General features: G+C 38.9%; 1 protein-coding gene across 1 annotated transcript in view; it reads right to left on the bottom strand.

Moving 5' to 3' along the window:
* Window positions 1–13,339: 13,339 nt before the first annotated feature.
* Window positions 13,340–14,315, bottom strand: part of GPR135 (G protein-coupled receptor 135) — a 1,515-nt gene continuing 539 nt past the window's right edge. Inside the window, 3 exon segments of the mRNA XM_004695946.2 lie at window positions 13,340–13,778; window positions 13,781–14,192; window positions 14,194–14,303. Of these exon segments, the coding sequence (XP_004696003.1) occupies window positions 13,345–13,778; window positions 13,781–14,192; window positions 14,194–14,303 (956 nt within the window). The 3' untranslated portion in view covers window positions 13,340–13,344.

Raw genomic sequence — 14,315 nt, 5'->3', positions numbered from 1 at the left:
TATGCTGCTCTCTCAGCAGACACCAGCCTCCAGGTTAAATTCAACTTTCCTCCTCCTTAACCAAGTGCTAACTTGAGTGATAGCATGAATACATGAACACAGGATTCAAGGCTAGAAATGAACTAGCTTTTTAAATTTCATATTTTTTTCTTAACTGGTTAAGTAGGTGTGTGGGTGATAAGACAGTGAAAGTAAAGAGAGAAATAATATAAACAAGAGATAACCTACTGATTGGCTATTTGGTGGCATATACACACCTAGTTCCAAAAAACAAAACAAACAAAAAAAAACCCCACATAAATTACTTAAAAAATCATAAAAAGTGGTGGGCTGAATTATGATCCCCCAAAGAGCTTCATGTCCTAATCCCAAAAACCTATGAATATGTTACCTTACTTGGCAAAAGGGACTTTGCAGATGTTATTAATGACTTTGAGATGATTTTGAATTATCAGGTGGGCCTGATATAATCTCAAGTCTTCGCAAACGGAAAGAGGAAAGAGGTCAGAGGAAGGAAATTTGATGGTGGAAGCAGAGATTAAGTAGTGTGGTCCATGGCAAGGAATGCTGTAAGTTTCTAGAAGGTAAAAGAAGCAAGGGATGGATTACCTTCTGAAACTCCAGAAAGAATAGCCCTGTGGGCAACTTGATTTTAGCCTACTAAGACTCATTTCAGACTTCTAACCTCTAAACCGTAAAAGAGACATAAAGGTGTATTGTCTTACACCACTAAGTTTGTGATAATTTGTTACAACAGCAACAAGAAATTAATACAATTAATCATAAAGTTATCAAATAAAGGGAGGATGAAATAGAGGAAAAATAAGATGAATCAAGAGTTTATGCTGTTTAATGTTATTGAAATATTAGTTGGAAGGCAAGATATACTTTTTATAAACTATATCATACACTGTCTTATATGAAATATACTTGAATATGTACTAGAAACTTACCCAAAAAGAGTCAACTGGATCATCTGTAACAATTAACTTTTTGAGTTCTGCTAGTAAAGAAACCTATGTTGAGATCCTTGTATTAAGTCACAATAAGAATTTAACTCAATAATTTCTGTTGTTGGCATTTCCAGTTTGCAAATACCAGTAGTCAAGTAAACTACAGCAACATTACCTAGATTTGTCCATGTGTCTCTATTTTTTTTAGTTTCATATTTCAGAGACAACTGTCCTACACTGCTGGTGGGAATGCAAACTGGGACAACCACTATGGAAAGCTGTGTGGAGGTTTTTCAAACTCATAAAAATGGAGCTTCCATATGATCCAGCCATTCCACTCCTAGGTATCTACCCAAAGGACACAAAAACAAAAAAAAAAAAACAAAAGAAAAATAATAATTCAAAAGGACACCTGCACCCCTATGTTTATTGCTGCCCTATTTACAATAGGGAAGATGTGGAATTAACCCAAATGTCCCAAAATAGATGACTGGCTCAAGAAAATGTGGTTATATATACATGATGGAATATTACTCAGTGATCAAAAAGATAAACTCATGCCATTTGCAGCAACATGGATAGAACTGGAAAAGATCATGTTTAGTGAAATAAGCCAGAAAGAAAAATAAAAATATTGTATGGTTTCATTCATAGCAGGAGTGTAAGTGATTAGGGAATATATATATATATACATATATATATAAAATACAATATATTACATGTATATTTATATATGTATATATAGAATATATATGTAGAGAAAGAGTAATTGTCATAAAGTGAAAAAGAATATCCACTAACAACTGTAAACCAGAGACATACTATGGGGGCAGAGAGGGGGGCAAGGTCAAAACTGGGGTAGGAAGAGCACATGGGATTATGCTGATGGCACAGTGTGAAGTGGTGGTGGGAAGTCCACAGGGATTACAACTGAGATGAAAAATGCACAAAATGAAGAATAATGTAAAAAAAAAACATAAAAAATTTTAAAAGTAAAAAGAAAAGATGCGGTATATTCAAACAATGAAATATTATTCAGGATGAAAAAGAACAAAAGTAATTGAATGAATGGATGCTGATATTTGCTATATGAATAAACCTTGAAAAAAAGTTGTGTTAATTTGACAAGTGGAAGAAGTCAATCACACATGGGGAAAAAACATGTTTTGTGATTCCATTTATATGGAATGTCCATAACAGGGTAATCCATGTAGTTGGAAAGTAGATTAGCAGTTGCCAGAGGTTGGGAGGGATGAGGAAAGGAGGTGGCTGCTAGTGGGTATGTTGTTTCTTTTGAAAAATTCCCAAATCAGTTAGTGATGGTAGTTGTGAAAGTCTGTGAATATCCTAGAATCTGCAAAAGTGTATACTTTAAAGAGTGAATCGTATGGGATGTCATTTAGATATCTCAATAAAGCTATTATAAAAGACAAAGACACTAAACACTTACAATTTTGCTTTAACTTTTGCTCTTTCTCAGGCCTTGTTATCATCTCAGGACTTATAGTTGTAAAATGAACTTTTCATGAATGTAGAACCCCCCATTTAGAGAAAATAAATTTTAACAAATAATTTTAATGAATTCTGAAACTTGTCATGTTAGACCAATTAAACAAAAATTATTAAAAGCCCGAGGCTGGAAAATAATAAACTTTAGGTTAAAAATATGTTTCATGACTGTAATTTGTAGTTTAAAAGTTTTTTTATATAAATTAAAAACATAGACAAGTGAAATGAGAATGAGGAGAAACTGGAATGTATCATCATTGGTGTTTATTTTATTAACCTCAAATGTTATGAAAAGAACTAAAGCAGTTTGATTTGACTGCGTATATATTAATTACTTTAAAATAAAGCATGGCCTCAAAAACAGCATGCTTAGAATACTTGCCCATGCTTAGAATGCTTGCCCAGTGAATTGGAACTAATTATCAAATATTATTCTGTTGCTAAATCTCTTTATATTTGTTTTACTGAGGTTTGCTAAATTAGTCAGCATTAACTCAAGCATTGCATATTCCTAGCATATTTTTCTCAAAATGTGTCACAAACATAATTTTTCACATATGTCTAAAATAGTAAGAAATCTGACGTCATATTTCCCAGTCAAGAGATACAGAAACAGACAAATATACACTGGCTATGGAAAGTAGTCTCAGAAATGAAATCGGTGAGGAGTTAAGGAAACAGATTGGGCAAAACTTGAAACGAGAGGAACCAGCAAAAAAGATCTTGGCAACTTCCTTGGGAGTCTGGGAGTTGAGATGGTCCTTCAGGGTGCTCCCAAATTAAAGCACCAGGACGGGGTTATTTTTATGCCATGTTGTATCATCTCCCTTACATATCGAATCTTTAAAAACAAAAACAAAACTCAGAGCTGTGGATATAGAAAAGGGAAATGGAGGATTAGAGGATAGTGGTCAAAATCACAAATGTTCAGTTATACAATTAGTTTAAGTCTTAGGCATAGGCATGTAATACAGTATGACTAGAACTAACACTGCTGTATGATTAGCAGAAAGCTTTTAAGAGAGTAGATCCCAAGTGTGCTCGTCAGAAGAGAACATTTGCTTCTTCCTTTTTATTGTTTCTTGGAGATGATGGTGTTCTTGAACCTGCTGTGGCAATCATTTTGCAATACATGTCAATCAAACCATCCTGTCCACATCCACATGCCTTACACTTATGATGGAGGGCAATTATTTCTCAATAAAAATAAAAACAAAAATATCACCGCGCAATACTGTACTTGCTTTAAAGCATATCCTCTGCATTCAGCCAATGTGAGGTTGACAACCAGAATGCCAGCACGCTATTTTAGTAATGGTGAGAAGTTCTCCTAAAGTGGAGAATCTGTTCAGGAAGACTGTCCTCTCCCACTTCCTATGTTCGCTGTATTATTTGAAGACAAAGTTGACTATATTCTTTCTTCCCAAAGGAATAGCTTCATTTTTAAAAGGGGATATTTCACTCCATACCAGCTAACAACATACCAGTTTCTCCATAATTGGAGTGAATACTTATTCAGCCAAAATACACCCAAAATCTACATTTTGAAGTGTGTAGCCAGTATTGTGTCCAGACCATACTGGTTGTAAATATTTTACTATCACACCTGCAATTTGGTCATTTAGAGATAAGCTATAGATAGACAAAGTTGATTAGTGATTTTTGGCACCAAAGACAAAGACCCAATCTGGAATCTATTTAGAACTTATTTGACAATACTAACCTTAAGTTCACCCCTGTTATCCACTTAAATGCTTTGGTACACAAGAGTATTTAATTTTTTTTTTTTGATAAATCGTCAGGTTATCCACTTCATACTAAGTTCAACATTCTATGTTTAATTTTGGATTATTTTTGCCCTACATCTATCCCAAGTATGGATTTAAAACAAAATCCACTCTTGACTCTTTTTCCTCTGGACATTTCTCAGGAAAATTTTTGCAAATAGGCTGAGCTATTATATACTACACAGAAATGAACAAAAATATTTTTATCAGCTCATTTAAAATATATAGACATGCAGTAACACAAAAACACTACCCCAATTAAAAAAAGCAAAAGTAAAAGTAAAATTAAATTGGATAATTTTTAAAGACAATGTTATACATGCTTATTTTTTATTGAGGTAACATTGGTTTACAACACTGTATACGTTTTAGGGGTACAGCTTCACACTTCTTCAAATGCATGACAGCATACCATGCCCCCCCCACTAAGGTTCTAGTTACCACCTGGCACTGTCCAATTGGACCCCTCTACCAGTTCCTCCTAGCCCATCCCTTCCTTATCTGGTCACTACCACTTTGTTTTCAGAATCTAAGGGCATGCTTTTGTTTGACTTGATTTAATTGTTTGCTTCATATTTTTGTTTATATTTCACCTATGAATGAAATCATATGATCATCTTTCTCTTTTTGACTTAATTCACTCAGCATAATCCCCTCCAGTTCCATCTGTGTATGTTGTTGTAAACAGCAAGATTTCATCTTTTTTATAGCTGAGTAGTATTCCACTTCATATATGTACCACTCCTTTATCCACTCATTTATTGAGGTACAGTTCGATTGTTTTTACATCATGGCTATTGTAAATGATGCTGTAATGAAGGTAGAGGTGTACATATCTTTTTGTATTAGTATTTCCATATACTTTGGATAGATAACTAGAAGTGAAATTGCTGAACTTTAAGGCAGTTGTATTGCTAACATTTAGTAACCTCTATACAGCTTTCCATACAGGCTGCACCAGTTGACTTTCCCACCAACAGGGTATGAAGTTCTTTTTTCTCCACACCCTTGCAAATAGTTGCTGTGTTTTGTCTTATTCTATAGGTCAGCTCACAGGTGTGAGCTGATTTTTCATTGTGGTTTTGACATGTATTTCCCTAACAATAAGTCATGATGAGGTTCTTTTTGTTTTGTTTTGTTTTTTGTCACATGTGTATTGGTCATCCGTAGGTCCTTCTCTGGGCAGTGTCTACTCAGGCCCACTGCTTATTTTGGGGCTTGGGGGGTTGAGGTGAACTGTCTGAGTTCTTTATATATTTTGGGTATTAATCTCTTGTTAGAAGTGTAAGTGGCTATGCATATACCCAGCACCTTTAACAGGTGAGTTCATGTACAAGTTAAGAGAAATGAAGCAAGCTTTCATTCCTGTCCTTCCAGCAGGGGAGAGAGGAGGGACTCTCCAGGTATGAAGGGGAATAGAGGTCGTGATTTTGCTATTGTAGACAAGAGGGGGAGGTAGGTGCTGACGGAAGGAAGCATGACTCGGCTTTTCCACCCTGAGTAGACCATCAGGTCCTGACCTTCGTGAAAAGTGCCCAGAAATTCATGAGCTGGTTGGCCAGGTGATCATTTAAAGTCACCACAAAAAATACCAACTTCATTCTTACATTTCAAGCATAATATTGATGCTTACATTCAAATGGACTGGACAAACGAGATCCATCCAGCCAGACAGGGGCTAACAAGGACAAAGAAGGCATGCCAACAGATGTAAGTCACTTTTGTGAGCGCCTACATAGAAGAGTGTCATCATTTCATTTCATCCTGCTGTTGCCTTACTCTCAGACTTCCAGACCTCCATCCCTACCTGACAGTCTCCCTACCCACACCTCCCGTGAGTTCCAGTGCTAGTTTTTCCAATGTCAGTTGTTATTTAGTTGCCATTTTTGATCTTAAACATTTCTTTGAGTCTCTGTTTTTTCATCTATAAAATGAGAAAAGTAACACGTAGCACAAAGATATGAAATAATACAAACAAAGGACCTAATGGAGGAACCAATACATGCTAGCTCCATCTCAAATACCATGCTCTAAAAAAGCATAATATTTAGAAGTTTCAAACTCTCAGATTCTATTTTCTATATAAGAAAATTTACCTTATTTCTCAGTTTCTTGCCATATTTTCCACACACGTCATATTATAAAATATATTAAACACTGTTAACTGAACATTTAAAGCATCTGTCATAGTAATTTTAATTTCTTTTTATAGAGCACTAAAGAGGCAAAAGAAGATAATTTTATACCATACTTGTTACACTGTACATCTAGTTGTAACATCATACTTTGAAAAAGATCTTAATTACACAAATAATTTATATATAATATATATTTAGATCATACTTTCTGTCTAAATATTTCAAATTAATTTATGGCCCTTTGTAAATGCATTACTACCAACATTTTAAGATATTACATCATCCAATAAACTGTTTAAATTTTAAGAGTGCTATTAAAATAATGCTGTGGCCATATGTGTTATTGATTAGGCAAAGAACTACTAAACAGGTAATAATGTTTTACCTTATAAAAGTAAAGAATTTTAGCCAAAGGCTAATTTTCCTTGTTTGACTTGGAAAGGCAAAGTTGAATGTATATGATAATTCTTAAATCAAATATAACAAAGCATAAGGAAACAAATGAAGCACAAGGCGGTTTCTTTCTGTTAATACCGACCTTTCACCTTCCCTTCCACTCCCAAAGGCCCTATCATGTTCTGTATACTCAGCTTGACTTTAATGATGGATTTTGCACATAATACATTTGCCTTAGTTTTGCATAGCACTGGGGTGGAATATAACTTTTTTAAAATGATGGTTAGCACTACAATCAATGAGAATGTTCAAACATTTAAAACATGTTAATTTATGAAGGTTTAATGCACCGTGGTGTGCTGTTTTTAAAATGGTTGATAAGCGGCTCTTTGAAATTGTTCTTTGTACTTGACAATGGCGCCCCCTTGTGGAAGTTAATAGTACTTCAGGTTTTCAAATTGTAAGTAAAATGCTCTTAATTTGTCCTGGTGCTATGAAGAAAATAGGTGGTTGACTGCACACTTCCGACACCCAGAAATCAGTGGGTAATACCAGGTGAGTTTCTTTGACTTCTCTATAGCCCTTGTAGCTAACAGTAAAGCAGGGTTAAACTTTTTTCACTTTAGATATTAGGTTCTCTACAGAGAGAATATGTTGACTATTTATTTTTAAATCAGTCCATGGAGGGGGATTCTTGACAATATTAAATGATTCAGATACACATTCTTCCTTAATCTAGTGCATGAATTTCTGGTGTCTCATGTTTTAATCCAGTGATACTGGAGATTCAGATGAAGAAGAAAGGGTCCGATCAGAGGATTTGGGGAGGAATAGAGAGGGCTATGGTGGTGAACTGTGGGTGCCTGCTTGTGATGTGGCTTGGTAACCTACATCTGCAGAGGTATGAACCTGTACCTCCAAGCCAGTGCTTGTAAACCAGTGACATCTCGGTAAAAACAACACAACAAAATAAAATAAAAACCAAGACAAACCATCAGGGCCAGGGGAGCAGGGATATGATAAGGTTATTCTCCTTTACTCAAGTGTGAAGATGATAAAATAGGATAATGAATATAAAAGTTACTTGAATCCAAGTGGGAGATATAACAATAAGGTTAAAAGTAAAAAGAAAACACTGGTTTATAACTTGACTAAATTTTTCCAGGATCTGTTTTAACTCCTTAAAGACAACACTCTCAAGTATACTCATGGCCTGCTATATTTTCAGGGACTCAGGTCAGCACACAGGCATCACTCAGCAGTTGCTAGGTGGAAAAGGCAGCCCTCTAGCCAACAGGCTTGAAAAGGCTGAGGACTCATTGCAATAAGTAAGTAAATAATTTCACTCCCTCTGAGGCCAGGGGTAGGTGCTTGACCCTCTCTTCTTCAACATGGTGTTTTGTGTTTATTGATTTTTTTTTAAAAAGATTTATTTATTTATTCATACAAAACTGGGGTACAGGCCAGAAGTGCAGGAGCGGTGAGAGGATTCACTGGAGACAGAGTGGGGAACAGAAGAGGCAGATCAATGAAATGCACTGCTGAGGGGAGCAGCGGGCGGCTCAGGAGAGATCTGCTGTCCATGAGGTCAGCTCCCTGGTTGGGCTCGAACTTGTGCTGAAGTGGCTTCCAAGAGCTTCATAGTGTAGTGCTTTAAATCCATTGCACCACCAGGGAGAGCCCCTTGTAGTTTATTTTATAATTAGTTTTTTTTAATACATGTATGCTTATTATATAAAAAATATAATGGGTCAAGATGATCATGGCCCCTGAATCCCTGGCCCCCAGAGTGCACTTGAGGTTAAGCTGCTGCCCACGGAATGGGGCGAGGTGGGAAACAGAGCTCCCTACTGCTTGGCTGCACTCACTTCAGGAATTTAGGGACTTAGCCTCTGCCTGGAGTAACTGGGAAGATGAGCTACAGAATGGGAACAGGGGAGGAGGCAGCCCTGTGTTCCTGGTGTACTGACCCAGGTTGAGCTAGGAACAGCAAGGGGAGTGGTTATTACTCAAGCGCCAGACTCAGTATGGTGGATTTCCTTGAATAACTATTTCTTTACTTCCAGTATGTTCTTAGGATATTTTCAGAAACATCAGTGGTTTCTTTTAAAGTAAATTTTACCAGTTACACTTATTTTTACTTGGATGCAGGGCCCCAGAGCTCCCCACTGCCATTCTGGAATTGGAATTGCCAAAGCATAATTAATATACCACTTTGATTTATTGTACCAACAACATTATAAAGTTTCAAATAATCAAAAATATTAAAAAAAAATTAAACAGTTGCCACAATCAACTGTCCACGCTGTGGACTGGAGTGTAGCTGAGGGTGCCTTAGCGGATGCCAGTGAGAACGGACGTGTCCCAAGGCCTGCTACTCACCAGTACCGGGTGTGTGCCAAATGTGTCCCAGACCTGGATGCTGCCATTTTAAATTTCTGGCCTATGTTAGAATACAGGTTTAGGGGCAAGACTGAGTTGTATAAAAATGATTTCCTTGCGGCCCTCCCTGGTGGTGCAGTGGTTAAAGCACAGCAGTAAGAAGCTAAAGCCACTGCAGCATGAATCTGATCCCCCACCCTGGACATGACCCACATGGACCTCTCCTGACCCGCCTGCTGCTCCCCTCAGCAGTGTACTTTGTCTATCTGCTTATTCCGCTCCCCACTCCCCATTCTCACCGCCCCTGCACCTCTGGCCTGTACCCCAGTTCAGTATGCATAAATAAAGAAATCTTAAGAAAAAAATTCCTTTCACCATGAAGAGAGTAGGCTAGGATTGAAATCTGTTTTAAAAGTGTAGGCGGTTGTTTGGACACGCTTGGCTGAAGGGAAGGAACTAGGGGAGGATAAGGGGTGACAGAAAAGGGGTTTTATTAATTTTGTTTTGTTTTGTTTTCAGGAAAGAGCAAAGCACATGCTCAGTGCTCACAGGAGGGATCTGGTTCTGTGGAAGAGACTCAGGATACCAGGGAAAAGGACACCGCTGAGAGCAGATGATTCTTGAAGTAGGTGATTCCCGACATAGAGCTCCAATTTATAATTTATTACATGTTGGTGAATACGAAACCTGACGGTTTCTGTGTTCTCTGTGAAGTAGGAACAAAGGTCACCAAGAGGGAAGGGTCAGTTAAAAGTCTGAATGGAGAAAGTTTGAAGTCCCACAAGTGGGCAGAAAGAGTAAGTTGACAATGATTGCTGGGTGGCTGGAGGGCTGTATTCTGGGGGCAGCGGGACACATTGGTCAGGCTCCATCTCTTTTCTGCAGCTGTGTGCAGTGGGCCCAGAGCAGGCCTGGAGAAGATAAATGTTGGGGTTATCTACGGCTCGCATTAGACCAGGAAATACCTGCTCAGAATCTCTCCAAATATTTTAAAAATACTTATTATCATTGTTGCTTTCCAAATGAAACAAATCCTTTCTTTTAAATTTATTATATCAATTTCCCCACTTCTTTATTATTATTGTTATTATTCTTCATGAGTGATTTCCCAGTTCCCCACTGTCTTTTACAGAGAGAGGCAGCACTGTGGGGGTATCAGGGCAGAATTTCTGACACGAATCTGCCAAGGACAAAGCTTTCTAGTGTGGACTCCCCTTGTGGCCTTACGCAAATGACAGACTGCCTCAGTGCCTCAGTTTCCCCATTAGTAAAATGGGGGGAGTGATAACAATAGACTCCCCCCACCAAGAGGGTTGTGTTGACGATTAAATAAGCTAATATTTGTACTATGCAAAGTTGTTGCTTTTTCTATAATTCAAATGAAATCCTCAATCTGGAAGCAGAATGAAATAAGAACAATTATGTTCTGACCTGTAGGCATCATCACACAGTTTTAACACAGCCTGGTATTTCATGGCTGCTCTTTTTCCTTTTCCCACAAATCCATTATAATCATGAACTCAGCATGAGGAAAGGTCTGAGTCTTAGAATCATTCTTTCTGCATCTTTTATTCACAGCATTATTTTTTCTAAATATTTATATTGACTGAATTGCTTATTGTTCTTTACCTACATATCTTTTGCTTCCAACTTCATCTCCTTTGAGAACCACTTTTAAAATGCTACCCCTTTTCTTTCCTACAAGTAGAGTCTTGATGTTGGCCAAGTTTTATCAATTACAAGGTGTTCAGCTAGGCTATAAGCCCCCTTAAAACAGGTCTTGTGATTCTTTTTAGAAGCCTCTGCACCCAAAAAGTTGCCTTGCATCAAGTAGGAAGTAAAAACGTAAGCTGTTGATGAGGATGAACTTGATGGTGGTGATGGGATGGCGATATGGCGATGGTAATGATGATCATTTCCCTTTGTAGGGGCAACACAGGGTAGAGAACATGGACCCTGAGCCCAGACACACTGCAGTTCTGTCACTGACAAGTTGTATAGCCTCAGTTTAAAAGCAAGCAAATTGCTGTAAGTTGTTCAATAACTAATTAGCCACCTTCTCTCTTTTTCCTCCCATTCTTGCCAGCTATTTGCTAACAGTTACTAACAGAATGGTCCCTTCCCCAAGCCATGCCTTTCCTAAAGCTTTCTACCACTGAGGAGCTAGGTGGGGAACTTATTCCTTAAAGTCCCGAGTCCCACCATTTTGTCACTTCCAATCCCTCACATTTTCCCTTCACTCTTCAAGCAGGTTTTTTCCATAGCAAGTTTCTTTACAGATTATCTTCCTTCAATTCTTTTTCTCAGGGAATACCTTTTTTGGAAATATTCTTGCCTCCTTTTCCGAAGAGTTTCTTTTTCTTTATTCAGTTGCTAAATTTATATTCTGTATGCCTTTCATAATTGGAAGACTTTTATCGCGTCTCCCTAAATCTTAGGCATGACTTTCATTTTCCCACAATGCCCAAAAAATGTCCATTTTTTAACTTTCAGAGGTGAATACTGTAGGCACCTATTAAATATTAATTTCACTGCACTGTCTGCAGCTATGAGTGCTAAAAAAGGAGAGTACATTGAGTGGAACAAGATATATAGAGATAATTTATAAACTTGTGATTGTGATAATTTCTTGAGAAAGGGAGTACTTAAATCTTCAGCTGAGATGAATTATATACTCCCATCTTTGATTACAAAGTAATGACACATGCCCATCTGTCACGCAAATATACAAAAAGATGCTAATAAACATTTTATGATACTTTACAGGAGAAAAAAGGTAGCTATTTCTCACTGAAGCTTGCATATGACAGCTGATGTTGTTTCAGATCTAGTTTGAAACACTAGATTCAATTAAGGGTATGAAATGTTGAAGAGAGGCAAGTTAGAGGAAAGACAGAAAAAACACAAAAATGTCTTTCAAATTCTCAATCTGTAGTGACATTTAATGTGAGAATTTCACACATTTCAAAAAATCTAAGTTGTGCTTTTGAATTTTTAAAAGCATCTTTGTTTTACACATTTCTGAAGACATTTCTAACTTGACTGAACTACATCTCCAACTTTATGCCTAAGTTGTTAATATCCTATTACACAGAATAACCCCATACCTACTCTCATTTTTAATGAAGATTACATTATTTTAAACAAGTCTTGTCTATAAAGTAGTGGTCCATTTTTTAAGAACATATGTATCCACTTCCAAACATAATAAGTATGATCTTTGAAAGCACCAAGAATATAGCCATTTTTCAACATATTTTTGGAATTTCTCTTTAGAATAATCTTCAGCTAGTTAAATGCCATACAGTAAAGCAGATCTTGTTACTTTATCAACTCTCATATAGGACATTAATTTTTAAATATAATCTGGGAATGTTATTTAAAAGTTACATTTCTTTAGTTCATATTTCTATTTGCCCTGTAGTTGAATTTTATCTAGTATTAGTCACCTTTCATTTCCTACAATGGTTTTAAATGGGATATGAATTTTAAATTTTTCACAAAGATTATTGGAGGGGTGGGGAAAGTTCACCAGTGTTTATGAATAAGAATTTTTTTTGCTCCTGACAACTGAATGATTGTCAACAGCTTTTAAAATACTAGAGGACGTTAATAAACATTCCAAGGCTCTGAGGTTAAGATGAAGGGGGTAGAAGGGGGGACAAAGGGACAAAGGGACACAGGGATAAAAAAATAAAAGAATTGTCTGCTCCCATGTAAGCACCCAAAGCATGGGTCAGGGGAATAAATTCTAGAAAGTAACCGTTTGTCAAATGCTGGTGAGTTAGAGAGGCAGTCAAGCAATTCGAGGGTCTCGATTTCTTTTTTTCTTTTTTCTTTTTGAAACACCATGCGTTAAACAAATAGTGGCTGCGTTCCATTATTTTTTCACAGTGATTTCTGTAACATGAGTTTTTGTGTAATTGTGAATTTTATTTTTGGCATTTTTGGCATTATCAGTTCACAATGCTCTGTTGTGTGGTCAAGACTGCTTTAATTTTTTGCACTTTACACTCCTTTTGGCACCTTAAGTCTTGTATGTTGTTTGGAGGAAGTGTTTAGCCTCCCCCCTCTGTCTCTTTTTAAATTGTTTGGCTTTATGAAATACACCATTCTCGGTAACATGAAACAAAACAGGTGAAAATTTGCCTTCACACGCGGCACACAGCCCAGCCGTCCCTACAGGCTGGTATTCCGGGCTTCGGATCTCAGCTGTTTGGCCACTGCTGTGACAGGCTCTGGCGGCCCCTCCTGACAGAAAAATACAGCTGGATTTTTACAAGCCCACATGGCCACGTCCCCTCCTGCCCAGTTGGCCGGGTTGGAAGAGGACATCCTGCTGCAGGCCCCCAGCCTGTTGGCATAGCGGTTTCGAAAGCGATCGCGGCTCCTGTTCTGCAGGCCCGGGCCCTGGCTGGGGAGGAAAGTCCCTGCATTTCTAGTCCGGTGGCCTTCTTCCTGGTTGCGTTCCAGGAGCATCGAAATGTTGGGGTTGCGGATGGCAGAGATGATGGGGTTGATGGCCCCATTGGCCCAGGTCAGCCAAACAGCCACCACGTTGAAGAGCGAGGGGCCCTGCGAGGCCTGAGCCTGCCCGGCCGCCGCCAAAACCGAAGAAGCAAGTAGAGGCCCCAGCAGCAGGTGATTGAGATGATGGTGATGAGCACGGTGGTGGGTGTGCTCACCCCGCTGAAGAAGCGTAGCACGTCGGACCGGCTCACGGTCTTGCAGATGTGGTAATGGCAGAAGCACATGAGCAGGGAGGGCAGCAGGTAGCAGGCCACCAGCAGCCCCACACTGTAGGCCGTGCCCAGCTGCGCGGGCTTCGGGGAGGTTCGGTAAAGGAAGCCATGGAAGTTCTGCACCCCGGTTGGCTCCGGGGGCGCGCGGAGCAGCTCCCAGGGCAAGGAGAAGTCCAGGGCCGCCAGCCAGGCGCCGGCCAACAGCTGCAGCGCTCGGCGGCGGCGGGTCTTCTCTCGCGGCGGCCGCACTCTGGCGCAGTCGCGGTCCAGCGAGGTGAGCGCGGGCGAAGCTGAGCGTGGACACGATGCCGAAGCACGAGCGGAAGAAGCGGCTGGCGGCGCAGTAGCCGCGCCAGGGCAGGGCGGCTGGGGCGGCGGCAGGCGCGGGGGCCAGGACTCCCGGAGTCA

Source organism: Condylura cristata, unplaced genomic scaffold (genome assembly GCF_000260355.1).
Source record: "Condylura cristata isolate star-nosed mole 26May11 unplaced genomic scaffold, ConCri1.0 scaffold00013, whole genome shotgun sequence".
Taxonomy (NCBI): Eukaryota; Metazoa; Chordata; class Mammalia; order Eulipotyphla; family Talpidae; genus Condylura; species Condylura cristata.
Note: the sequence above shows the minus strand (reverse complement) of the source record. Positions and strands in the feature narration are given on the sequence as shown.